A 27,238-nucleotide genomic window follows, 5' to 3' on the forward strand; every position below is an offset into this window, starting at 1 on the left:
GGCAGAATTGTATCTTTTCAGAAATTCAACTTTTTTAACATGCATGTTTGTAACATCTTTCATGTTGCAACTGGTTAATGAAATGCAGGTGATAAAGCTGTGCTGGAGCGTTATTATGTAAATGGTTTTTAATGCTGTGTAAGTTTCTGGCTTAATGGAGAGCTCTGAGTAATTATGAGTGTTTTTGCTAGTAGCACTTCGGTTTATAACATTATTGAAATGGACTGATGTGAGGATGTGGTGACGGGATATTTTTTCTTCAAGGCTTGTCTGACACATCTGACTTGTGGAATGTACCATATGAACTTGAACTTTCTGTATTTTTATCGCAGTACATCTGTATTTATGTTCTTGGCACTTCAGATGTGAGTAGTTCTGTGGTGTTATGAGGTTTGCTTGTCTGCTGTCAAAAGATTTTCTCATACAGTAGTCGCAGGGACTTTGATCATAGGCCATATCAGAGGAACTTAACTGTCTGAATGAACTGGAGTTTGGGCCTGTTCCTTAGCCAGCTTTTTCTTCTCCTTAAAGTCTTGATGTGGGCCTACTTGCTGCTCTTACTTTATGTTTCTAGAAATACATTTGTACTGGTGAATTGTACTGGTTTGTCCTATAGCTGGAAACTTCTGAGGGGTGATCACAGTGTATTCTGGTTAATGTTAAGAAGTGAGGCACTTAAAGCAGTCTGCCCTTCTCCAGGACCATGCTTTATTAGTTACATTACTATACCCCCATTTTTCTACATGTACTTAATGCATATAATATGAACATATTTGGATATGATTTTACATAGCTGGAAAAAGCAAGTGTCAAATGTCTCATGGGCGAAAGAGCTTAGCAGAAGAAAAAAATTGATAGGATTTTTTTTTATCATGTTGAAATGTTAAATTTCAAAAAAAGCCATTCAGCTGTAAATAAACCCTTAAAAGAACTGTTTGGGCAGATTCACAGCATGAAAGCTTCCACTTCTGAAGTTTGATAAAGCTAAAAGGAACTTACTGAAGTATTGTTTACAAAAGCTACTTATTACTCTCTGCCTATTGTCATTGCATACTGTGTAACTTAAGACGAAAGCATTTGTTCTTCTAAGAAAAGAAGTTATTAACTGCTGGTTTTCTTATGTTGATAATATTTTCTGTAGTTACATTTTAATACAGTTCAGTGGGTTCCTTTTTGAAAGCTGTACTTATGAGCTCTATTTCTTTTTTGTAGTTTTTCCTACTTCAGGTTCTCCTCAAAGGAGTATTGATCAAAGAAGTACAACTTCAGCTGCTTCTGGTCCTGTAGGCATAGTAACTGTTGTGAATGGTGAATCGAATAGCCTGGCATCTGCTCCCTATCCTCCTGATTGCCTGGTTTCTCAGAATGAGAGTGAAGAGGATGACAATCTAAATCCAACAGAAAAGCTTCAGTAAAAGTTCTTTTTTTTCATAATGTGCTTTAGTGATTTTGAGTGTTACCCTTAAGTTCTGTGTCAGGAAACAATTTCCTATTTTAATCTACTTAATTTAGTATATAGACCATTTAGTAGATGATCCAAGACAGTTAAATGAGTTCAGAGCTTCAAGCAGAAGATTCTTACAGCTAGGAAAATGGCAGTAAACTTTATATATGTACTTTTCAACTCTACATAGATTTGATTAATACGACAAAACACTTGGCATATTCTTTTTTTCCTCAGGAAGCTAAATGAAGTTCGTAAGAGACTGAATGAGTTACGTGAGTTAGTTCACTACTATGAGCAAACATCTGATATGATGACAGATGCTGTGAATGAAAACACTAAGGAAGAGGAAGAAACAGAAGAATCAGAAAGTGATTCTGAACATGAAGATCCACAGCCTGTTACAAATATTAGGTTGTCATATTTTTTGTCATCATAAATCTTTGTAGCTAAGTTGTTGCAGGTTTCCTGAAGCAATACATTATTTCAGTCAAAGAGCACTAACTTAATTCTGGGATTACAGTAACTTTCCAAAATTTTTCATTTGAAGTAGCTTTCTTATACAGATAACTATCTTGTCCTTGGTAACTTATGTAGATTGGACATTTAGAAAATCACTGTAAGAGACTTCAAATTCTCTAATTCCTTTGGGTTTAAGCACTGAATTATGTGTATGGAATTGCACTAGAAGTTTAACAGGCCTAGACTAGAGAATTGGAATGAAAACAAACTTCAGTTTAGGGAGGCATTTGCAGCTGTAGCCCAACAGGGCAATGGTGTGCATCAAGGATCTTCACTGTGCAGAAATGAATACTAATTTAGCTGTGAATCATAAAGCTTTTATAATATAAACATATACCTTGAAAGCATTTTGTATTGTAGATCTGGCAGGGGATAATGCATAGCTGCTTCTGACTGCTTAAAAAAAATAAAAAGCTTTTGGAGAGATGGCCATTGAGAAATTTCAGGTGTCTGGACTGATTTTATATGGGGTTGAATTTTTTAAAGGGTCAGGACACATAAAAGTCAGTTAATAAAATGGCTGAAGTAAAATTCCATCAATATGAGTTGTTTAAAAGTTAACATGAGTAATGTATTTTATCCTAGAAACCCTCAAGGAATCAGTAGTTGGAGTGAAATAAATAGCAACTCAAATGTACAGTGTGGAACTAATAACAGAGATGGAAGACATCTTAATACAGACTGTGAAATAAATAACCGATCTGCTGCTAATATAAGGACTCTAAAAATGTCTTCTGCTCTAGGTATGTTCTAAAGTCTAATAATAATTTTAAGTCTTAGTGCAGATAATTTTGATAGCTGCACCAAATTTGGGAGAAAATTGTTTGATGAGCAAAATGTTCGAGTCTAATCATTAAGCTGATTTTTTTTTTCTAATGTCTAGTAATTACAGTGGCCTTTAGAAGTTCAATAATGTGTCGTTGGTACTGTTTTGTTTCCTCTCCCCATTTCCAGACTGTCATAATAGGGAGGATGACAAAGACGCTGACCTACCCCAAGGTGAAGATGATGAAGTGGAAGAAGATAGAGTTAGCGAAGATTCCATATCTAGTCACAGAAGCAGCCTGGGTGATGCTGCTGGAGACGCTGAGTTTGAGCAGAAGATCAATAGGCTTATAGCTGCAAAACAGAAACTTAGACAGTTACAAAACCTTGCTGCTATGGTTCAGGTATTTTATAAATATAAACGTGTGCAAAAAAATGTAGCATTCATTATTTCATGTAGTGTGTAACTTTGGGGAAAAACACTCCACTTAACGTAACATTTAAAATGCTAATTTTTAGGCTGGGAGAAAAAAATACTGTTTGATTTTTTCATTGTTGGAATTCTCTTGCGGGTTGCTAACCTAACAGAAGAACGGCCTTAATACTTAACCTTAGCACTGGATTACAAAATATTACCCAAGAAGTGTAATATTTTTTTTAAGCAATACTGATCTACATTTTAAAGTGTATAATGAATATTCATCAGTTTTAGGTTTTGAACCTTAGGTTTTGCAACACTGTTCAATCAGTGAGGAAGAACTACTTGGTTTTGATTAAAATCTTTGGATGTTGCAACATGTCCAAGTTGGGGTATTTTGGTTTGGGGGTGGTGTTTTTTGGCGTGTTTGGGAATCTTGAGAGCCAGCTATGAGTTGAAAGTTTTTTTTAATTCAGAATATCTCATACTAATTTAGTGATGTTTATTTAAAACATATTTTCATGTATCTAATGACCCTGCAGAATGCACACATTTGAGCATCATCTAATGTAGTGTCTGCATACTGAATACACATAGGTGTATCAGAAATGTAAAGGCTCTGTGTGAGAACTCTGAAATCAATCTCAATTAGAACATACGTTTTACAATAGCACCAGTATAAACACTATCTTGTTATTTGAAGAGTATACTGCTATCAAAAATTTCTCAGCATCAAGATCAGTCTTGTTTTTTATCATCACTGTAGAGATGTTAACAGAATTAGAGATGATACAGCAGCTTCCTTAAGAAGTAACCTAATTAATGGCATGTCTTCAATCTTTCCTTTGTATTTACAAGGCTTGTATCTGTATGTACTCAGTAATGGTACTGTAGGACTGCGTAGCTGTGTTGTACGTGGTCACTCATCATGATCTCTCCTGTTAAGCAGGTTCTGTATTAAGAATGATCGTGTTGGAAAACAAAAGAAATAGTGGCTACAGCTTTAATATTTTTGATTTAAGTTGAGAACTGAAAATACAAAAATTATGGAAACAAGTGGAATATAGAACCACGTAGAAAGTTTCTAAATACTTTAGATTTAACTTTCAAGAGTAGTTTTTTATTTTAAGCTGTTAATAGTAATATTTAACTTCATGGCTACAGTTATTAAGCAGTCTTGTTCACCTCAGTCTCCTTCTATTCTTTTCACCTCCCCCTTTGTTTCTTAACATGCCTGTGTGTTTCTATCCACTCCATCAGGCATAAAAGAGAGTTCAACTCATTTATACTCCCATCGTGAGACAAGTTAACTTGCATTTATAGTGGAAGTTAAATTCACTCATTGATTTATCTTAGTCATGATGCCATGAAGATGATGACTTCGTAGTTTATGTGATCTGAACTAAAGATAAAGCCATTCAGACTGTTTAGTTTTGAAGAATTAGTTTGACAAACAACTTGCTACATTTTGTGTATCAACTTGAAGATAGTCTAACTGTCTTTCTGACATCCTTCCAGGGTGGTGATCCAGAACCTCAAGCAACAATTGCAAATGCATCTAATATTGGTGACTTGTTTTTGGGTGAGATGGAAGAGGCAAAGCAACAACCAAACAATGTCCGAGCTAGTACCAACAAGTTACAAAAAGATGTAGGACTAAATGAAAAAGCAAGGTATGCCTTTGTCAAAGGATAGTAGAATCATGCTTTAGGCAACTTCTTGCCAAGTAATACGTGGATAACTTATTTGCACAGAGAGAAGTTTTATGAAGCTAAACTTCAGCAGCAGCAACAGGAGCTTAAGCAGTTACAAGAAGAAAGAAGAAAACTGATTGAAATTCAAGAAAAAATTCAAGTGTTACAGAAAGCTTGTCCTGACCTTCAAGTAGGTAGAATGTATTTCTTTGCTTTCTTAAGCTGTTGAGCAACAAAGCATAAGATACCTTTCACACCATATTTTCGCTATAAAAATTTGAAAAAAATAAAACTGGTAATACTTGTATACTGTAAGCAGCTGGACTTCTAAGCCTAGAGAAGAGCTCTGGTTATCTTATTCCACTGTAGGTTCTTGCACAGTGATTTCTGTATCAAGCTTGAATTTCACTGTAGTTTGACCTCAAAAGCCTTGATATAAAGCCTTCAAAGACAGAGAACCTTCTGTCTTATTTTTAACCTGAAATGCGTCTGTCCATACCTGCTAGTCACTGCACCTTCATTCTAAGTAGTCATTTGCAGGGTCAGGTATTTTGAAACAATATTGTGTGTTACAACTATGGTCAACACCTTGTATTCAAACTTAACTGCACAGTGCTGTACTGTGTCTTACTCTTTGAAGATTAACTTTTTTCAATGAGCAGTAAATTATCAATACTGTGCATCTACAGCATTATGTAACATTATATTACGTAAAAATAAGTTTTGTTGATTCCTGGCTAAGTTCTGAGAAAAATATTTAGCCTTGATTTGGAAATCCCTTTTCACTGAATACTAATTCTTCTACCTCATAAAGCCTGAACTGTGTTGCGTTTTAACAGAAGGTAAGTTTTTAGAAAGCTATTCTACTCTATTTTGCCATTTTGCTTTCTCTTTCAGTTGTCAGCTGGCCTGGGTAACTGCCCAGCAAATAGGCAGAGTTCACCAGCAACCTCAACACCGGCCATGAATGAGTGTAACGCAGCTGGCAAGCCTTTACTTGAGTTTGATGAATCTGTACCAGTAGGCAATGAGGTATTTCATACTTGATGTTCTTTGACTTAAAAAAGGTTTGTAAATGAAAAATGTTCTAGGTAACATGGACACATTTTTAAGTACTTGACATGGGAAGTGAAGTAGTAGCCATTTTAACAAAGTGTTTCATTTCTGGAAAGAAGTAAATACTGACCTGAACTGGCAAGAGATCTTTCCGCAAGTATAGCAGTTGTTGCCAAAAATTAATGTGGAAGTTGAATGAGTTTTGAGTTTGTACTGTGAACATTGGATAGTGTATACCACATGCAAGATATCCATGAAGAAAATGATGGCAGTATTTGAAATGTAGTTTATCTTCTATGTGTGTTCCTTCCTCTTTTCCCCTAAAATTTGTGTTTTAAATAATGATCTGAATATTACTCAGTCCTTCTGAAAATTACGCTAACATTGGTAGGAGTAGAGGGAAATGTGGTGAAAAGTGCTTCCTGGCTAGATTAGATGTCAGAAACAAATATCTGAAAAATACCTTTTTTAATAGACTTTCTTTGTAAGTTGCATCAGCATTCCTGTAAATTTTCCTTTAACAGATTAGGTGAGGCTGATTTGGGCAATGCCTGTACTGTTGTCATTAAAAGTCAAATTTTCCTTCGCCAAGAAGAGAATTTCAGAACTTTGACATCTTCCAGATAAGCATTATAGGACAACTTGTCTCTTTTCACTAAAAAGGTCTAAATTCCTCCTGCTAAAAAGAAACTGTCTGTACAATGAATATGCTGATGCAATTGCTAACAGTCTACAAACAGGTTGGCTTATTAACTATCAAAATATGTATGGATTTCTGTTGGAAAATGTTTTGGCTCTGCCACCACCAACTCATTTGTTTGCTTTCAGGCTTGAGTACATTGTCACTTGCCTGTCTCTCAAGTCTGTGTTTTCCAGTCTAGTTAGCTTACACAATTGGTTTTGTATGTTATACTATTACATTATGCTGTTTATGTGTTTGTAAAAGTATCTTGCTGCTTATGCTTTCAGTGTATCTAGTCTAATGTAGGTAAAGGTCTCTTTCTACCTATACCTTTCCCTTTATGTGCTCTTCTTTATAAATCATAGCTTCCTTAGGTCTTGTTCAACAATACACTGCAACTTGAAGCTTCTGCAGGTTGCAGAAAATCTTTTTGTTGTATTCTGTACTTGGTTATGAAAGAAGTACTTGGCACAATTTTCAGATTTCTTCAGAGGGTAATATTCTGTCATGCTATTTAGAGCTAACTAACAATGCATAAATTATGTGATAGAAACGGTGTTGAGTGAAACGTGCGCTGTTTTTCTTAAAAGATTACGTCCTGTAAAGTTTCATTACTTTATTAGATGTTGCAGTATTTGAGATAAATAGTAAATACAGAATATATTTTTGCAGCTTTCTGTGGTGTGGCTTCAGTTACAGTATAATACCGATGTCTGAACAAAAAGGTATCAGTGTAGTATCAAATACTGAAATTTTAACATGCTTTAGTTTAGTATTTATTTTGTTTATATTCTAATATCTTTCATTTTACTGTGAACAGTTATGGTCTGAGATGAGAAGACATGAGATTTTAAGAGAAGAGTTGCGACAGAGAAGAAAGCAACTTGAAGCTTTAATGGCTGAACATCAGAGGAGGAGAGAGCTCACAGAAACGATATCTACTGTTGCTGCATCTGTTAAAAGTGAAGGATCAGAAGCTCAGCATACTCCACAGCAGAGTAGGACTGAAAAGTAAGAACATGAGTCACTCCGTGGTAGTTGGTGGGTGCTTCTGTTGTTTAGCGAGATGTCAGTCTTGGGGCAGTTTCCTGTTTTCATCTGAGCACTGAATGAGATGATAGAGCAGTAAATTAATTTGTTGACTGCTAAAGTGACTGTTAGTTGGTAACTTGCCAGTTTTATGGGTCTTCCCAGCATATTTAGTCTCCCCTGCTCTGTAAGTGGTGAAAATCACCTAAGGAGAGGAGAGCGGGGGGAAAATGCCAGATGATCAGAGTAATTTCTCTTTAGCTCTACACCATTTTTAACAATAATAAAGTAATAATTTTCCAAAACAGTAAGTAATTTTAATTAACTGTGCCAGTATCAGAAGAATACTAGTTTCATTTTCCATTGGTGAGATGTTTAAACTAATTTTGGTGCAGCTTGATTAATTGAAGATAGACTTGTAATTGTCAACAGATTTTTTTAATAATTTATCATAAACTAAAGAAAAAAATACTCTTCCCTTACCAAACACCCTTTTCTAATTTTTTTTCTTTTCTCCGATGTTCACTAGGACAATGGCTACCTGGGGAGGTTCTACCCAGTGTGCACTAGAGGAAGAGAATGGAGATGAAGATGGTTATCTCTCTGATGGAGTTGGTCAGGCAGAAGAAGAGGAGGAAGATGTGTCAAGTTTGAATGACAGTTTCTCTATTTATCCCAATAACAACATACCAGAAAATGCATATTTTGTTAAAGAAAACAAAGATAGGTTAGTGGCATTACTTGTTGATATGATGCTTGTCAGAGTATATTTGGAAGGGGTGGGAGAAGCATTGCATTAACTACAAGGCATCCTTCTACAGCATAGTGAAATATTTTTCTGCTTGCTAGGGAGCTGTGTGTAGTGGCACTTCCTTGTCTGATACTCTGTAGCTGCAGGGTGTATAACTGATTATTTCTTCTGGTTTTGGTCATACTAAATGTCTGCCGTTGAGCTCTGCAGTTGTGTTGCAGTAGCTCCTTATGTTACCATGGTTTTATAATCAGCTTAAAAGATAACCTGTATGAAATTTTTGCCATGATACTGATTGGTCTCTTCAGAAAAAGTAATTCAGAGAATTAAACTAACTCTGAAATTTTTGCTTTCAAATTGTTGGCTTTTGCAGCTTTGAAAACTATTTCTTAAAAGATATTTTAATTAACATGAATATTTTTAACTCTTGCTTACCTGATTGATTTCCTTAAGCTTTATGTGACTAAATAAAAATGCCACATTAAAAGTAATGTATATCTCTTCAGTTGACTTCCTCTGTTTTGATACCAAAATAATTTCAGTAGATAATGGCCTTCTAGTCAGGAGCTGGACCTCTTAATTCTTAGTGTATTATGTTGGTGGCCTCTGTTTTCATTTGAGTACATATAATGTATCGGTAATGGATGATACTAAAAACAAGATCCAGAAACATCCTTAGCAATTCTTTTTTGACGGTGGTGGTCAGTTGTGTGGCTGTTATCTTCCATTTGTTTAGGATAATGTTGGATTGACAAAAACACATGGGTGATTAGGTGGCACGCTGAAATGGCCTGAGCCAAGTGAGTTGTTAATGTACAACTGAAACATAATTTGAATAATGGAAGTATCCTTAGAACAAGTTGTTTGAAATGTCAGCTTTTGCCCTCATTCTTCCTTTTTTTCCCACCCAGGTGGAAAAATTGCCGTCCTCTTTCAGCAGATGGGAATTATCGCCCATTGTCTAAGGCCAGGCAACAGCAAAACATAAGTATGCGACGTCAGGAAAACCTTCGGTGGATGTCTGAACTTTCATATGTGGAAGAAAAGGAACAATGGCAAGAGCAGATCAATCAGTTGAAGAAACAGCATGAATTTAGTGTTAGCATTTGTCAAACTTTGATGCAGGATCAGCAGGTAGATATGAAGCGCGGTTATTTTGCTGTTCTTTGTTGTTGTTTTTTTTTCCCTCTAAAGCTTTCCAGCAATGACTTCTGGTTTTGGTAATATGGTCACTGTCATGTATTTTCTTTCCACAGACTCTCTCTTGTCTTCTACAGACTTTGCTTACAGGCCCTTACAATATGATGCCCAATAATGTTGCATCTTCACAAGTGCATCTTATTATGCATCAATTAAACCAGTGTTACACTCAACTGACTTGGCAGCAGAATAACATCCAAAGGTTTGTATTAGTGTTTGACTGTGGAACTTGAAATGCCTTCAGTAACAGAGAACACAGTTATGTAAATAAAAGATTACAGGTAATAGTTAAATATGAGGCTACTGAACTTCTGAGTCAATTACAAGCTTTTGAAATTGTATACAGCATTTTTGGTTGTTTTTTTCACCACTGCTTTAACGCCTTTAGTTCTTTTTGAGTAATCTCGAGTGAAGAGAACTGAAAGGTATCATCTCTTCCAAAAACCTATTGCAATAGCTTTATTTTATAGAATCATAGAATCTCAGGTTGGAAGGGACTTCAAGAATCATGTGGTCCAACCTTTCTTGGCAAAAGCACAGTCTAGACAAGATGGCCCAGCACCCTGTCCAGCTGAATCTTAAGTGTCCAATGTTGGGGTATCCACCACTTCCCTGGGGAGATTATTCCAAAGGCTGATTGTTCTCATTGTGAAAAATTTTCCTTGTGTTCAGTCGGAATCTCCCCAGGAGTAACTTGTACCCATTACCTCTTGGCTTTTCCATGTGACTCCTTGTAAAGAGGGAGTCTCCATCTTCTTTGCAACCACCCTTTAAATACTGGAACATGGTGATAAGGTCTCCCCTAAGCTTTTTGGCTTTTCTGATGTAGACTTGCTTTCCTTGACTATGTTTTTATGTCTGTAGTCTTTGTTAAACTACCTGGCAAGATCGTGGATTCTGATGGTTATGGAAAGATGGGCAAAGACTTTTCATCCTTTCTCAGTCAGTCAGAATTTATGTTGACTTATGCTTCATTTGGATGTACTATTTCTACCTTCTGAACAATGATATTTTTCAAAAAAGATGCAATAGTAATTTTAATTCCTCACATGAAAGTTCAGGCTCTTCGTCTCTGTATTTGGTATGTGGTATATAGTTACTGGCCTCATACAACATTTTACAGTAGTTTTAATGCTGCTTCTGCAAGTATTTTGTATCTTATTTAAGTTTCTTTATCAGCCTGCTTTTTTTTAGCATCTAGTCAATTTTTTGTTGTTCTTTGTTTAACTTCTAGAAAAATGACTGCTAGTACAGAGTGGTTGGTTTTAAAACTGTTCCTATCTGTTGCTTGGCAATAAATATGAGGGTTTTTTTCTTCTTTTTTTTCCCTAGCTAAATGGAGCAGTTCTTTATGTACATTACGTGGGGCAAGTGAAATAATATTAATTTCAAATTACTTGAGTATAAAGTTACAGCTTTCCCTTAGCATTCTTTTTTTCTCCCAAGTGTTTATTTTTCCTTGTTTTCAAGGTTGAAACAGATGTTAAATGATCTTATGCGCCAGCAAGAACAACAACAGTGTCAAGAGAAGCCATCAAGAAAGGAGAGAGGCAGTAGTGCACCACCACCTCCATCTCCTGTTTTCTGTCCATTCAGCTTTCCTCCACAACCTGTGAACCTGTTTAATGTACCAGGATTTACTAATTTTTCTTCCTTTGCTCCAGGTGAGTATTACTACAGGTGTGAAAAGTAATACGAATTTCAAAAATTTCTGTTCCCTCATTTAATTGAAATCTTAATGTGAACTTGCTGAAACTCTGGGACTTTTGCTTTATATTGAAACGGTCTTAAACAGTACTTGTATGAGTCCGTATTATCCTAGCAGAAGTTTGTTAATGTTTATTTCTGAACAATTGTATATTTTGACTTCAGTATGAAAAGCAAGGCTTTCCCAATAAGAAGTTCGTTATAGTTAAGAACAGCCACTCCATAAAGTTAACATTTTAAATGTTCTTCATCCAACATGTGAGAAGCAACCTCTGAAGCTTTTACGTATCTTCAACAAGCCTTTAATAGTGTTCTAAATCAACCCTCTAAGTTGGCACTTTGTAATTACTTTTCTTTCTCTTAGAAGTTCCAGCACTCATTTTTGTTTTAAATCCCTGTAAATGTAGTGTGCTACTAATTTTTGTTCCTATAGAGTAACTGTTGACTTGGATACAGTGTTCCTAATCTCATTACCAAACTTACTTTTACTCTTGAATTTGAAATGGAAAAAAATACAATAAGTTGTTAAAGCTGTCTTAATATTTTTCAGGAAACCAGGAAATAGGCATAGACCTAGATTGCAGCTTTCAGATTCTAAAGTCTGTTTTCTGTTTAAGAATATATTTTAAATTATATGGAACCTGCACAGAAGACTATTTAGTTCAATTTGCCATTACTGTAAAGATTCTGAAGTTAAAATAAGTATTATGAATTTTGCTTCTTTAACTCCTAAGAATACTTGTACTGTTGGAATTTTTTTGTCAATTTGACGGTAGTTGAAGTATTGATAAAGTCTTCATGCAGACAGAACTCTGCCTTTTTCGGAACTGATGTCATTTTTACCTTCACTTGTAGGAGCTCTTTACTGGGGTTTCTTGGAGCACCTTTGTCTCTCCACTGATGGGATTGTAGGGGCATGTGTATCCAGTAATGTTTGAAACCTGCATTTAAGATAAATTCTGATTATTGCAGTGCTTTCAGGATGAAAAGTTTTTTTTCCCCTCTTTATTTTTGCTTCATAATTTTATGTTGCCACACAGTATGTCTCGAATTTGACTTCTACCACACAGATAAATGAGGTAGTATCTTCTGACTCTCTTGTTCACTTCGTAGGTATCAACTATAATCCAGTGTTCCCTTCTGGTTTTGGAGATTTTTCCCACAATATTTCCCCACACAGCAGTGAGCAGCAGGAGCAACAGCATCCTCTAGATCATAGTGCTTCTGGGAAAACTGAGTATATGGCATTCCCCAAACCTTTTGAAAGCAGCTCCTCTAATGGAGCAGAAAAACAAAGGTATGTCATGTCACGCTGCAACTCTCCTTTTTTCTTCCCTTTCTTCTCCCTTTCCTGGGGCTTGTGGGAATTCATCACTGTTTTAGGGAATTAATTGTAATAGAATTACAAGATGGGCTATACTTTTGTAGTTTCTCAGTTTAATTTTTTTACTACTCAGCAATTTTTAAACTTTTTTCTGTATATTAACTAATGTATCATTTCTTTAAGATTTGATTTTAAGATCAAATATAGTGTTGGAGTGGTTTTGTGATACTTTTTGTAAGTGGAGGAATATTTCATTTCCATGCTTTTTGTAACAGCTGTTTGAATAACTAGAGGATATAATTTCAGTGAATGCTTATTTTTTGTGCTACAGTAGACTGTATTGAATGCTGTTTCAAGAAACGTTTTGTTCTGTAGTACAATTTGAACACAGCAATAGCTGTATAAGTATATTCTGGTTGAAATCTGTGGTAAATGAGAGTTTTTTCAGATGCCTTCCATTTTCCATTTGGAAGGGTTCTCACTATTTTTTTTTTTAATACTCAGTTGGTGCCTAAGTAACTAGGGCAGATACCTTGCGTTACAGATAACGCTATTTGCCTAGTAATACATGCTGTTTCTCTCTGAGAGACTACGTGATGATATGTTGTGGTGTGTGTTTCTTTCTGACAGAAGGAGTCATAGACAACCTGAAGAAGAAATGGAGGAAAGATCAGCTTGGCTTAATGATAGCCAGGAAGTGAAAAAAGATGATCAATCTCAGCTGAAAGCAGGTTTTGCAGTTTCAGTACAAAACGTGGCTTCTGGTCATAAAAATCAGTCTGATATGAGCAGGAGAAGAGAGTTTGATGAAGAGTCTTTGGAGAGTTTTAGTAGCATGCCTGATCCAGTAGACCCAACTACTGTGACAAAGACATTTAAATCTAGAAAAGCATCAGCGCAAGCAAGCTTGGCATCAAAAGATAAAACACCCAAATCAAAGAATAAGAGGAAGAGTTCTTCTCAGCTAAAAGGCAGAATTAAAAATACTGGTAGGTTGTAAAGTAATTGTAGATACCATGGCAAATTCAACTTGGATTATAATCATAACATTCCAGGGAATTTGCTCTCCATAAATAGTACCTATAATAATGAAAATAAGTTATTGAAATATTAATTCGTTCTATGTAACTGCATAAGGTTTTTTAGTACTTCAGTAAATACAAAATGTAACTGATGAGGACATCAGGATTTGAATGAATAGTGGATGCAGATCTGCTAAGATTTGGAGTAAGCCACCAGGAGAATCTTTCTCTTCATCATCTTCATGTTCAGAGTGGATGGCTTGCTGAAAGGTGTGCTTCAGTAAAACACTGACTGAGAAGAGGGACAGTACTAGTATGTATAATACTGTTGTAGTCACTGAGGATTTAGTGCTACTCTATGGCTTCAGTGTACAGAGGAAAATTCTTAGCTAGGAAACATCATTGGTGTTTTGCATCTTTGAGATTGCTCTTGAACAAATTTTTAAAAGTAATAAAACATTTTGTAAGCTATTTTTTTTATTTCTCCCTTTCCATTCCCTCCCATTAGGTTATGAAAGTGCAAGCGCTTCTAGTGTGTGTGAACCCTGCAAGAGCAATAAAAGCAGACACTCTGAAGAGGTTGTTCATGCAAAGGTGTTCAGCAAAAGGAATCGGGAACAATTGGAAAAAATAATTAAATACAGTAGATCTACAGAAATGTCTTCAGGTATTATTTTCTGAATATCAGTAATTATTTTGTGAATTCCTCTGAGTAAAGGACCTCCATACTTAGTTGCTAGTGTGTTATTTAAAAGCAGTGTATTATGACAAGAAGACAATACTGTATATTTGGCATGTGGATTTTGCTCTTTGATTTCGAAGGATGCTGTAAACATTAAAGTGTGTGTAAAAAAAAAAAAAAAAAAAAAAAAAAAAAAAACACAACCAAAAAAAAACCACCACACCAAAAACAACCTGGGTATTGATTAATTTGGGGTATTTTCTGTAGATTAGGTACTTGATTAAAGTAAATTAGAAACAAACCTGTTACTGTAAAACAAACGAAAACCTAGCCAACCAGAAACCTCACCCATTTATTGGTGTTTTTGTGGAAAGTAATGCACAACAGATGAAACTGTTTAGCATTTAAACTGCATCCTGTACTGCATACATGTTTTCTTTCTGTTCATGCTTAAAAGGAGCTCTACCAAATACCATTCAAATTCAATCTTACAACATCACATAAACCCTTACATTTTTGCCATCTGCACCCTTACATTTTTGCCATCTGCACTGCTTTTCTTGCATCTAGATCGTAAAAATACTCTCTTCTGTGTCTTTTTAGGTTCTGCCAGTATCTTTGTTTTGTTTGAAAGATGCAGGAATTATAGTCATTGTAGCACGATGTACAGCTTTGTCAGTGTAGCTGTGTCCACACTAAGAGCTGTTTATTGATAGATGTAATAAAGTTTTACGAGTCAAGTTCTCACAATAAGCAGCTTTGATGTGGTTTGGATGACTAAGCAGTCTTCCTCCTGCTGTTTTGTATAGACCCTGTCTTTATTTCTGGTGCACATTTTTGTGTTTATCACTGTCTATCCCCACTTTCCTACAGCGCATGCTAGGAGAATTCTGCAGCAGTCTAACAGAAATGCATGCATTGAAGCGCCAGGTAATGCATTCACTGCTTAGCTTCAACAATGTCCTATTACTTTTTTTTTTCTCTCAGCTTTGGTCCTATAACTCAGACTGTTTAGCAGATGTTCAAAATTAGTACTATTGCAGCACCTTCTCTTTAAACAAGGCAAGAGAAGTTACTTGTAATTTGTGTGAAATGCAACAATACGAACTACTTGTGAATTATAGAATGTGTTTATCATGATCTTGGTTAGTTACAATTACAAATAGAAAATACACAGGTAGATACTACAACAAAAAACTAATTTCAGTAGGCAATTTAGTATGTTTAAAAGTTATTACATTTTATTGATGGGGAGGGAAGCTATTTCTGGTGGCTTATTAAAGATTGAAAAAGCTTGCTTCTGCTTAAAAGTACTGGTAAACTCTTTGCAGATAATCAAATTGCATAGTAACATTTGCTGTATTGCTAATAACTTCATTAACTTGAATACTAACAAATATGCATCTGTTAAACTAAGCTGAGTTTTCCAAATTTAACTTTTTTCCATTCAGCACTTGCCAAAATATGTATATAGTAATGTAACTGTTGTGATGCAAGGGTAGTCCTTAATTTTCAAAGGAATGGAAGCCTTATTAGGGAACACATTGTCTTCTCATACATATGTAACAGGGCTTAAGGGTAAGAGGTTTTATGTGAGCCTCAGAATTTATATTAGACATGTATGAGAGTGTAGGTTTTATGCTTGTGTGGGAAGGAGTGGCTTTCTTGAATTCAGTCTAGAGCTTTCTTAATGTTGTTGCTTGTGTTGCAAAAGTGCGGACTACTTGTATTATATGAACTTGAGAGCTTTGACTATGTCGTTTGAAATATCAAAACTCCATTTTCTGTGTTGAAACCTATTGTGAAAGCAACATTGTGGTGTGTGCAATATTCTCTTAAAGAATACTTTCTAAAAGTATTGTTCAGAATTGTGAATTATTTTTATGAATACTTTGTGTTTTATTTCATATATAAAGGATTGCATAAAGTATTATTTCAGAATGTTTAAATCTTTGCCCTTCAGGAAGTGAGTAAGCTTTAAGAAAGCAGCTATATAATGGAATCTACAATGTTTGAGATATAATTTGTGTACCTGTAACTTGTATACCTAACAGGCAGTTGTCTTTCAACTGGATACATGTCAAGGGCTTAATGAGTTCTTTTTTTTTTCTACAGAAACTGGTAGTGATCTTTCTATGTTTGAAGCTTTGCGAGACACAATTTATTCTGAAGTGGCAACTCTTATTTCTCAAAATGAGTCTCGTCCCCACTTTCTTATTGAACTTTTTCATGAGCTTCAGCTGCTAAATACAGATTACCTGAGGCAAAGGGCTCTGTATGCTTTACAGGTATGCACAAAACTTTTCACCTTGTGTATGAATCAAACAAATTGTGGATTTTTTTATAGTATAAATTTATTACCTTATCCAGGATATAGTGACCAGACATTTATCTGAGAACAATGAAAAAGGGAACTGCGCAAAATCACTGAATGCTTCAACATGGATGGCATCAAATTCTGAACTCACTCCCAGTGAAAGCCTTGCTTCTACAGATGATGTAAGTTTTCAAGTTCAGAAGCTAGTTTACTGTAAAATTCTATCTTTTCAGTTTGCATGCATGCTTGTGTACTGAAATATTCATACTAGTGTTTGAATTTTCCTAAAATTAATATCAACTTAAACTTTTGTAAACAAAAATGCAAGAGAATCTTAATGCAAAATTGATTAAATAAGGTAGGATTCTTGATGCTGGAAATAAGTGATGTGTTGGGGAGGAATAGAACATGGAGAGGGGCATAAATTGGAAACTGATTCAAAAAGAGCGAAAATGCTGTTGCAAATAAGGTCAGGGCAAGTACTGATCAGGAGATTCCCAAAAAAATGTTTGTTTTTTTGTGTTTAGAGAATTGCTGATGTCTCTGTACACTTTCTTATGTAGTTTATAGTTGAAGTATTTGAAACAAACATTCACCTGATGGATTTATATCCTGAAAGTAAGGTTGTTCCCCAGTCAGGCAGCCTGGTGACAAGTCTTGATACCACAGCATGTGGCTGAAAATAATTGCTGGCTTGTTGACAGATCTGTGAGAGGATGGTGCATTTCTGATTTGTATTCAGTTGTTTGGTGTTTTTTAGGAGACTTTTGGCAAGAACTTTTCTACAGAAGCATGTCAAGATTGTGAACAAAATGATGCAGACAATGGGAGTACTATGTCCACATCTTCAAATTTTGAACCCTTTGCCACTGATGACCTTGGTAAGAATGATGTGATTTACAATGTTGTAAGTGTACTTCCTCCCTCCTAAAATGCCTACAATTGTATATGCTCAAATAGTATGCTATTCTTTGATTTTTAGTTTGTAATCACATGTTCTATAAAACAACACTTAGAGAAATCAGCCACTTCTGAAACACTTCAAGTTGATCAGTATGTGTAATGAAATACTATAACTCAACTACAGTTATATGTAGACTTCAAAACTTGTGGCTTTGAATTCATCTTTATCATTGTTTACTTGTCTATCAATTGTAAAGTTTTTATTTAGATTAAAAGGTGTTTTTATTCTAAATATAGGCAACACAGTGATTCACTTAGATCAAGCTTTGGCTAGGATGAGGGAATATGAGCGTATGAAAATTGAAGCTGAAAGTACCCTTGACTCTGAGGTCTGCTCTAGTCATTTTCAGGGTGCTTCTGCTGCTAAATTAGAAGGTATGCACTATATACATATTTTGCTTAGTTTTAGAAAATAATTTTTTCTCTAACTATCAAGAATCATTTAATTGGCTGAATTGCTTTCCTCTTCATTTATATTGAAAATTTAGAAAAGTTTCAAAGTATATACTTCAGTAAATATGATTTATTTTTAAAAAATGAAAGCATATAGTTTTGAAATTGCTATTTCTTTAATAGTAATGTTGAATACTTAAATGTGCTTGGTTTTTTTTTAAACGAGGTCCAGGCACCAATGAATGTCTTCCTGTGCCACAGTCAAGCGAAATTTCTGCTGTTCCATGTCCTCGTATAGATACTCAGCAGCTTGACCGGCAGATTAAGGCAATTATGAAAGAGGTCATTCCTTTTCTGAAGGTAAGAACTCTTTTCAATAATGTGTGAATTAGAATAGGAAAAGGACCTGCATGATGTCATAGAAGAACATTATTTAAAATTGATAACTTCCATCTTAGCAACAGCTGCCAATAAACGTGTTAAGTTGCAGACCTTGCTGAGGATGAAGTAAGAATTGAGTACTCCAAGAGACAGATTCTGTGGAGTTTTTAGTAGGAGAAAGAAATGGTAAGGTTTCTAGATTGCATAGGGCTGGTGGACTTGATGTCAAGAATAGAGATTTCTTTGTTTGGAGCTGACCAAATCAAATAGAAATGTTTGAGAATCTCTTTACTAAAAGTACAGAAATACGACTGAGATAACTTTAATTAAAACTGTTACATACAATGTAACTTGAGATATTTCTGAAGAACAGCTCTGAGTTCTTGATTTTTAGCATTATTTTGTCCTGTTTACAAATCTCTTTAAAGCTGTTGAGAGCTTGTGAACTACTACTTGTAAAGAAAAGTGTGGCTAGCAGGTCGAGTCTTCCCCTCTACTTTGCTCTCGTGCTCACCTGCAGTACTGTGTTCAGCTCTAGGGCCTCCACAACATAAGAAGGACATAGACCTGCTCAAGCGGGTCCAGAGGAGGCCACAAAGATGAGCAGGGGGCTGGAGCACCTCCCTTGTGAGGACAGGCTGAGAGAGTTGGGGTTGTTCAGCCAAGAGAAGAGAAGGCTCCCACGAGACACTACAGCAGCCTTCCAGTATTAAAGGGGGCTACAGGAAAGACGGGGAGGGACTTTTTATCAGGGGGTGTAGGGATAGGATGAGGGGTAATGGTTTTAAACTGAAAGAGGGCAGATTCAGATTAGATATAAGGAAGAAATTCTTTACTGTGAAGGTGGTGAGACACTAGAACAGGTTGCCCAGAGAGCTTGTGGGTGCCCCCTCCTGGCAGTGTTCAAGGCCAGGCTGGATGGGGCTTTGAGGAACCTGGTCTAGTGGAAGGTGTGCCTGCCCATGGCAGGGGGGTTGGAACTAGATGGTCTTTAAGGTCCTTTCCAACCAAAACCATTCCGTGATTCTGTGAATACAGAACAGAAATGTAATTCTTGAAAGAAGGAGAAACAGTCACAGTTCACTCTTCGCAAGGTTAGAGAAAAAAGTTCCCTTTTGTAGTGTGTGCTGTATATAAGCTTAAGTTTGTTTAATAAGGTACTTGGTTGATACTACGTTTAAAAACTGTATATTGCTGACATGTCACAGTCTCGGTGCCTGAAGACTTGTTGTGTTTGCAATTTTAAGGAAGCTTACAACAGTAGGTATCTTCACATACACTTTAATACACTTGAGCACACAATATATGAAGATTTCGCCAAACATTAAAAGATGGCATGTACTGTATTTGAGAAGCAAGATAAAGCTTTGTTATCATGGCAAATCAGTCATCAGTGAAGTATGGTATCTGCTATAACTGTGATCCAGTTAGTTTGTTTTGCAAGGTGGGTTAGGACCTGTTCATGGAGTGCTTGTTCCTTCAGTGGACAGGTGATTTTTTTATAAATTAATTTCAGTATTTAAGTTGATGGCTAATTTTTTTTAATGGTAACTAAACTCATTCTGTGATACTTGTTTAGGAACACATGGATGAAGTATGTTCTTCTCAATTACTGACATCAGTAAGACGTATGGTCTTGACTCTTACACAACAAAACGATGAAAGTAAAGAATTTGTGAAGTTCTTTCATAAGCAGCTTGGCAGTATACTTCAGGTTAGTAGATTTTCAGTGTTGTTTTGCAATACTATTGCAACTTGGATAATGAGAAACAGATAAAACAGCTTCCCTGAAGTTATATTTTACAACTTTAGTAGCATAGCTGCTGTTCTCTTTAAGCTTTGATACAGCAATGAGGTGTATTACCTTGTATCCTGAAGGTAAAGCTTTACCATGCACTGAACTTCTTTTCCATCACTGCCAGATAGGGGTGTGTCCCCTGCCTGTGGCTGTCTTCAAGGAGAGCTCTGGTGGTGCTCTTTGTGGACATTTTGTGTAAATTTCTGAAAATAGGCTGGTCTTTTCTTTCTTCTGTTTTTAATCAGTAACTTGATAAGTTCTGTTATGTGACTAGAGATTCTATTTAAAATCTGTTTAAGACACAATACCATATTTTTAAAAAAAGTAAGAGCTATTATATACCTTACTGATTTTGTAGTACTATGACAAATACTTAGAATTTGGAGTTTGAAAGCCTGTTTCAAGAACTGAAGAATTATTTCTCTTCACAGGATTCACTGGCGAAATTTGCTGGTAGAAAATTAAAAGATTGTGGGGAAGATCTTCTTGTGGAGATCTCTGAAGTGTTATTTAATGAATTAGCCTTTTTTAAACTTATGCAAGACTTGGACAACAACAGTATTTCCGTAAAGCAGAGATGTAAAAGAAAAATAGAAACTACTGAAGTGATACAGTCTTATGCTAAAGAGGTTTGTTCTATTATGTTTTTGAAAAACGTAGCTTTTCTGAGTTTCCTAAATATCTGTATTTCGTAAGCTACTTCGATTATCTTAGTTCATACATTGTATATTTATTCTTTTTTACAAATTAGTGCTGTGTAGTTACAATATTGCTGGTGCAGAAGCATGGACTAGTTTCGCTCATTAAGGGAGATGTCCTGTATTATAGATGAGTGTCTGTTACAGATACCTAACTGTGTAGACTTTGTCGGTAATTCAGAGGAAATGTGTTTTAATGGTCATATGTTCACACAGGAGGGAGTAGTCAAGTGTTGAAATAGTATTAACATCTGGGGCCATTGAGGAGTAGTTGTGGTTTAACCCCAGTAGGCATCTCGACACCACACAGCCACTTGCTCACTCCTTGCCTCAGTGGGATGAGGGAGAGAATTGGAAGGGTAAAAGTGAGGGAACTTCTGGGTTGAGATAAAGACAGTTTAATAGGTAAAGCAAAAGCCGTGTATGCAAGCAAAGCAAAACAAGGAGTTCATTCACTACTTCCTGTTGGCAGGGAAATGTTTAGCCATCTCCAGGAAAGCAGAGCTCCGTCATGTGTAATGGTTACCTGGGAAGACAGTGCCATAACTCTGAATGTTCCCTCCTTCCATCTTCCTCTCCCAGCTTTATATGCTGAGCATGATGTCACATGGTATGCAATATCCCTGTGGTCAGTTGGGGTCAGTGTCCCAGCTGTGTCCCCTCTCAACCTCTTGTGCACCTCCAGCCCACTCGCTGGTGGGGTGGGGTGAGGAGCAGAAAAGGCCTTGACTCTGTGTAAGCACTGCTCAACAATAACAAAAACATCTCTGTATTATCAACCCTGTTTTCAGCACAAATCCAAAACATAACCATGTACAAGGTACTATGAAAAAAATGTAACTCTGTCCCAGCTAAATATTTTGACATATGGGGGGTTCCCAGTTTGTTATCTCTCCAGTTATGCCTACAGCTTTCCTTGCAGGTGCTTACTTAGGCACCATCTTTGCCTAACTTGAGTAAGTCTTGTGAAGTCATCAAATAATTGGTGTTTCGACATGTGTAGAAAGTATCACTTTCTAGACTTGAAGTATAACATATATATAGATTTCTCAGAAATATTTGAGACTGTAGTACATATTCTGCTCTAACAAAGCAAGTTTTGGGTTTTGCACCATTTACATTATTGAAGATGTTGCATCACCATTTTTAATTTTTATTGCAGTTTTTAGGAACATAGCTTTTTTTAGTTACATGAACTGTTTACAAAACAAACATTAAAACATCACGTTCGTATACTTAAATCAGTCAGGTATCTAACTCAGTGTTTCTTCTTTTATAGTATAGGTATGACTTCAGTGTCCTTTCAGCTTTCTTCTAAAAACACAAATACCAAAGAAAACCCTTAACTCATTCTTACTTTAAAATCTCAATGAAAGATATCTTGTGGATCTGTTATAAACGATAAAGTCCTATAAGTAGTTTTTAAGCATATATATTTCAAGATAGTTCAACTTAGATATACCAGTAATGTGGCTAGTATGAGAGAGACTGCAGAGTGCCTTGTAAAGAGGCCAGAGAAACACTTTGAATTTGGAAGGGTTTGGACATGACTTGCTATTTTACCTGAAGTTGCTTATTGAGCCTTTGTTACATAAAGTATTGGTTTATACACTGGTATGAGAATGCATGGAGCCACCTTAGATCTGGCATTTCTTTTTCTCTTCTGGAAGACAGAGAATTAGGGTTAAGGTCAATGTTTGTATTGTTGCTGTGGCAGCAGTTCAGATTCAACAGAGCAAGAGATGAGCCAGAACTGGTAGGTCCTGGTTACTTTGTACAGACCTGCACAGTTATCTCTATATGGCCTTTTCACAGCTTTCAACTCGGGGATCCTGATGCAGACACATCTGATCTTGCTCAATTTTGTGGCTGTCTTGAGTCCAGTAATCTAACTGGTTTTAGATTTCATGCTGAAAAACATAGTGCTCTGTCTTAACCAGAGGTGGTATATCTTAATTCTTATACATTAAATATGATTCAACCACAGAGTGGAGAATTAGCCCCTGTAAACATAATTGTTTAAACAAAAAGGGCTATCACAGGGTTTTTTGTAATGTTTTGCAACTCTAAAATTTTGAGGACATCTGTGTAAACATCTCTCGTAGTGTAGAAGTCCCTGTGGCTTACTGCCATTTTGAGGTAGCAGTTCTTGGTAAGACTGGCATTTCAGCCAGGCTTTCTTGAAGCCCTAGTTTGGTTCAGTATTTCAAAGTTATTTCAGTTCAGAATTGAAGACAGTTTGTGTTTCTTCTAGGCAAAAAAAGGTCTCCAGGTGGGTGTTTGTTCATCTGCTGAAGATGTCGATGAGGACAAAGTATGTTTATGCTTCTCAACTGTCTTTATTCCTCAGATAATTTCACATATCACTTAGTCTTACTATTTTCTGTCATATAAATCCAGTATTCGTAAGCAGCCCATTTCCTAGTGTTTAGAAATTTATTAAACATCATGGATTTTATCTGCTTTCCGTTACTTTCAGTGATTTATTGTATCAAACTAACTAAATTATAATTTCCCTTTTTTAATTTGGGTTGATGGTCTGGTTAATGGCTACCAAAAAATCTGTCTTCATCGATAAGTCTTTGTTGTTATATGCATTCAGTAAACACGACTTAGATATCAGTTCCTTGGTTGCTCTTGGTTTTACTCCTGTTTCTACTGCAGAGCCATTACCAGTGTAAAGCCTGTTTGATGCATTTCTTATAAAACATTATCTTGTTACCTTTCAAGAAGTGCATTCAGATCAACAAAGATAGTATTAAAGATGCCTGTCTATTTATTGTCAGTGACCTTTATGCAGAATGAGCTTTGCTTTAGGACTGACAATTTGAAAGTCTAAAAAGACCAAAGTTTATGTTGAATCCTACACAATTGAAATGGAATAATTTGTGATACTCAGCAGCTTTAGGGTAGGATCTTGCTTTTCCTCTTAGTATTCATTTTCTGTATTTTAAAGAAAAAAGATCTGTTCTGAAGGTGTTTATTGTAGGATTTGGTCTGGGGCCGTTGCCTGTGTTCTCAGCTCAGAGCATTGAGAATGTAGTCATTCATTGAAGAGTTCAATAAGAAGGACAGCTTAATTATTTTCAGCAATTAACTTTTTTTTTAATGGTATGGAATAAGTTGTTTTACTTTTCATCTTAAGGAGAAGGCAGATGTTCTGAGTTGGGACATACGGTATTTGAAGTCCTCAGAGTCAAAAGTCTGTATGCTGAGTATTAAATGTTAGCACCCAAAATGTCTCCCTTTTCTCTTTAAGTTTGTTTTGAAAACCACTAAAATCATTGTGTTTGGGGAGAGGTGTTGTATATGAAGTATTCTGTTTTCTGCTGGAATGTTCAGCTTTTTCCAGCCAAGGGAAAGATATAGGTAATGTATTAAGTAGAATGTTGAATGCTTTCTTAAATGGGCATAGGTATATGCATAGGCATGTATGGGCACAGAGTCAGTGCTTACTTCTAGGGCTTAGAGCTTCTGTCACACTGCTTTGGAAGTAGCAGTGGGAAGCTGTATGTCACTTGTTAGGTTTGCTGTAGCGTAGAAAAGTTCTGTCAAGCTTTGGAGCGAAACTCAGGGCTTGGGGCTCATATAGACTGAGCAGAATTCTCTCATTCAAGGTATTTAGTAAATCACTCAGCAGAGAAACTGCTGAGTAGTTATTGCTAAAGAAATGAGAAGCTGCAGTTAGGAATAGTCCTGATTTTTACTCTACATCATTTAAGAGAATTGGGGAAGTTGCTAGAAGGTAATAATGCAGGTGTGTCTGTCTTCCTTTTGATAATGGCAAACCTAATTTAAAAAAAAAAAAATAAGCTGGCATGCTGATCAGTGTGAATCTTTTCAGATAATGAAACAATCAGTTATGATGTCCTTCATAGCTAGTCTGAACAGTGCATGATCTCTTATAGTACGTTCTGATGCTGTGTTTCAGGAGTAGCTTTTCAGTATTCATTTCAAGGCCTTAAGGAGTACTTAACCATTTATTTTGAGTCTGTAGATTTTCTTATTTTTGAGAAACAAAGGTGACTCCTTGATGCAGAAACAGTAACTTAATCTTTACATAAACAAACATGATATTGCACACTATTCCTTGTTCTCCTAGGACAAGGATGAGACTGAAACTGTTAAACAAGTGCAGGACTCAGAAATGTATAATGGCAATGGAGTTCCTGAAAGTCTTAGGTCTGATGTGTCTGATCAAGAGGATGATGAGGAAAGTGAAAGCGGTCCAGTGGCAATAAGTAAGTGATTTTTATATAGCTCATTATTCAGTGCTTTCACTGTAGTTTTGACCAACTAATTTTACAGCAGGATTTGCATGAAGTACTGCTGTGTAATGCCTTCTCTCACAGATTCTCCAGTGAAAGTTTCCCAGTACTGTGTTTACTAGTACTGTGTCAAGGGTTAAACATTCCAATGAGAGGAACTTTTTCTCTTTGTAATCAGTAGATCTGTAAAAACACGTTAGAATCAGATTCATTGTCTCAGCTAAACTTGAAGTTCCTCAACTTTTAACCTGAATGATGTGAAAGCTGCTGAAATTTTATGCAGTTTTTAATGTAAATGATTCTTTTAAATATGATTCTACTTAAGCTTGCATAGTTTTTAATAATTTTTTTTCCTGTTTGTTGTCTTACACCAACTACTTATGGCTTGATTTCCCTTGTATTTACATTTTTCACACTGACTTGTTCAATAACTTAGATATTTTACACCAACACAGTGGTGTTTATTTGTAATATAGCTTATGTACAGTATGTGGATCTTTGAAAGTTAAGTCATCACTGTATCTTAACTTCAAAGAATGTTTTGAAGTAAGAATTGTAACTGATCATTGCAATAAATTCCCAAAAGGGATTTGGATTTTGCAGCCTGACTTGCTCTGTCAATATGTAAATCCAATATGAAGGTGGTTTTACATTGATTTACCTTCAGGTTTATCAAAAGCAGAAACCCAGGCTCTGACTAACTATGGCAGTGGAGAAGATGAGAATGAAGATGATGAAATAGAATTTGAGGAAGGACCTGTTGATGTGCAGACATCACTACAAGCCAGCAGTGAAACAACAACTGAAAATGAACAGGTATCACCGAAGTTGTAAATGCAGAACAAACCTAAGTCAGTGCACAGCTTTTGAGTACATGTTTTTCTGTACCTCGGTTTTCCTTGTTGCACTGTTTTCATTCTTATGAAAGTAGAAGAGTGATACAAAAAATGGCAGGAAGGCAATAGCTACTACATACAAAATGTAGCATTCCCCACCTGAATTTATTCTTGGTATCGCTGCTGTCAAAATGGATGGATGGACACAGGCAAAACTAACATTTAAATCTGCTATCAAAGAGGGAAAATGTTAAGCTGCAGCAGAAAAGATAAACTTTCAAAAAAGCATAATGTTTTAAACCATTAATTGGTTCTTCCTCTGTGTTTGCTGACATTAAGTTTCAATTGAGCTTTCCTTTGCAGAATCCATTGACTCTTGTATTCTAGCATGTCTTTGTCTTTCCACTTCATCATACAACTTTTTCTAGAGCAATGGTGAAATGGCTGCTATTATCATTTCACTGTTAGTTTCCTTAAAAACATTTTGATGTTGTGGTGGTTTTCCCACCACCCAGGTGCTCACCAAAGCTGCTCTATCACTCCTCCTCCTCAACTGAGTAGGGTAGGGGAGAGAATATAATGAAAGGCTCGTGAATTGACATAAGGACAGGGAGATCATTCATCAATCAGTCATGGGCAAAACAGACTCAACTTTGAAAATGAACTTAGTTTATTGCCAACCAAATCAGAGTAAGATAATGAAAAATAAAACATATCTTAAAACACTTTTCCCTCACCCCTCCCTCCTTCCTGGGCTCAACTTCACTCCCACATTCTCTCCCTTCTCCCCCAAGCAGCACAGGAGAATGGGGAATGGGGCTTGTAGTCAGTTCATCACATGTTGTCTCTGCTGCTCCGTCCACCTCAGGGCACAGCCTGCCTCACCATGGTCTGCACCACGGGCTGCAGGGGAATCTCTGCTCCAGTGCCTGGAGCACCTCCTCCCCCTCCGTCTTCACTGACCTTGGTGTCTGCAGAGGTGTTTCTCTCACTCCTCTCCTGGCTGCAGTTGCACTGGGTTTTTTCCCCCTTCTTAAGTATGTTATCACAGAGGCGCTACCACCATCACTGATGGGTTTGACCTTGGCCAGTGGTAGGTCCATCCTGGAGCCGGCTGGCATTGGCTCTGGCAGACATAGAGGAAGCTTCTAGCAGCTTCTCACAGAAGCCCCCCTTGTAGCCCCCCTGATACCAAAACCTTGCCACACAAACCGAATACAGTTGTCAATTCTTTGATTGACCTGAAACTTTGGTTTACTCAACAGCTATTAACATCAGGCGAGGATGT

General features: G+C 36.3%; 1 protein-coding gene across 17 annotated transcripts in view; it reads left to right on the forward strand.

Moving 5' to 3' along the window:
• The window catches only part of PCM1 (pericentriolar material 1), a 45,218-nt gene that overhangs the window by 14,262 nt on the left and 3,718 nt on the right, over nucleotides 1-27,238 (forward strand). For 7 of the 17 annotated variants that reach the window (XM_074822664.1, XM_074822678.1, XM_074822672.1 and 4 more), the window contains 26 exons: nucleotides 1,213-1,411; nucleotides 1,682-1,858; nucleotides 2,552-2,709; nucleotides 2,921-3,135; nucleotides 4,668-4,822; nucleotides 4,904-5,033; nucleotides 5,741-5,875; nucleotides 7,402-7,592; nucleotides 8,140-8,337; nucleotides 9,273-9,495; nucleotides 9,618-9,763; nucleotides 11,032-11,225; nucleotides 12,382-12,565; nucleotides 13,223-13,581; nucleotides 14,123-14,281; nucleotides 15,170-15,226; nucleotides 16,412-16,584; nucleotides 16,667-16,795; nucleotides 17,374-17,494; nucleotides 17,814-17,951; nucleotides 18,196-18,329; nucleotides 19,930-20,064; nucleotides 20,580-20,777; nucleotides 23,101-23,160; nucleotides 24,949-25,087; nucleotides 25,782-25,930. In XM_074822664.1, the coding sequence (XP_074678765.1) occupies nucleotides 1,213-1,411; nucleotides 1,682-1,858; nucleotides 2,552-2,709; nucleotides 2,921-3,135; nucleotides 4,668-4,822; nucleotides 4,904-5,033; nucleotides 5,741-5,875; nucleotides 7,402-7,592; nucleotides 8,140-8,337; nucleotides 9,273-9,495; nucleotides 9,618-9,763; nucleotides 11,032-11,225; nucleotides 12,382-12,565; nucleotides 13,223-13,581; nucleotides 14,123-14,281; nucleotides 15,170-15,226; nucleotides 16,412-16,584; nucleotides 16,667-16,795; nucleotides 17,374-17,494; nucleotides 17,814-17,951; nucleotides 18,196-18,329; nucleotides 19,930-20,064; nucleotides 20,580-20,777; nucleotides 23,101-23,160; nucleotides 24,949-25,087; nucleotides 25,782-25,930 (4,256 nt within the window). Of the gene's footprint in view, nucleotides 1-1,212; nucleotides 1,412-1,681; nucleotides 1,859-2,551; nucleotides 2,710-2,920; nucleotides 3,136-4,667; nucleotides 4,823-4,903; nucleotides 5,034-5,740; nucleotides 5,876-7,401; nucleotides 7,593-8,139; nucleotides 8,338-9,272; nucleotides 9,496-9,617; nucleotides 9,764-11,031; nucleotides 11,226-12,381; nucleotides 12,566-13,222; nucleotides 13,582-14,122; nucleotides 14,282-15,169; nucleotides 15,227-16,411; nucleotides 16,585-16,666; nucleotides 16,796-17,355; nucleotides 17,495-17,813; nucleotides 17,952-18,195; nucleotides 18,330-19,929; nucleotides 20,065-20,579; nucleotides 20,778-23,100; nucleotides 23,161-24,948; nucleotides 25,088-25,781; nucleotides 25,931-27,238 lie in introns of those variants that run through there. The other 10 variants (XM_074822671.1, XM_074822680.1, XM_074822673.1 and 7 more) reach the window with 8 other exon arrangements.

The sequence above is a fragment of the Strix aluco genome, chromosome 4 (assembly GCF_031877795.1).
Source record: "Strix aluco isolate bStrAlu1 chromosome 4, bStrAlu1.hap1, whole genome shotgun sequence".
Lineage (NCBI taxonomy): Eukaryota > Metazoa > Chordata > Aves > Strigiformes > Strigidae > Strix > Strix aluco.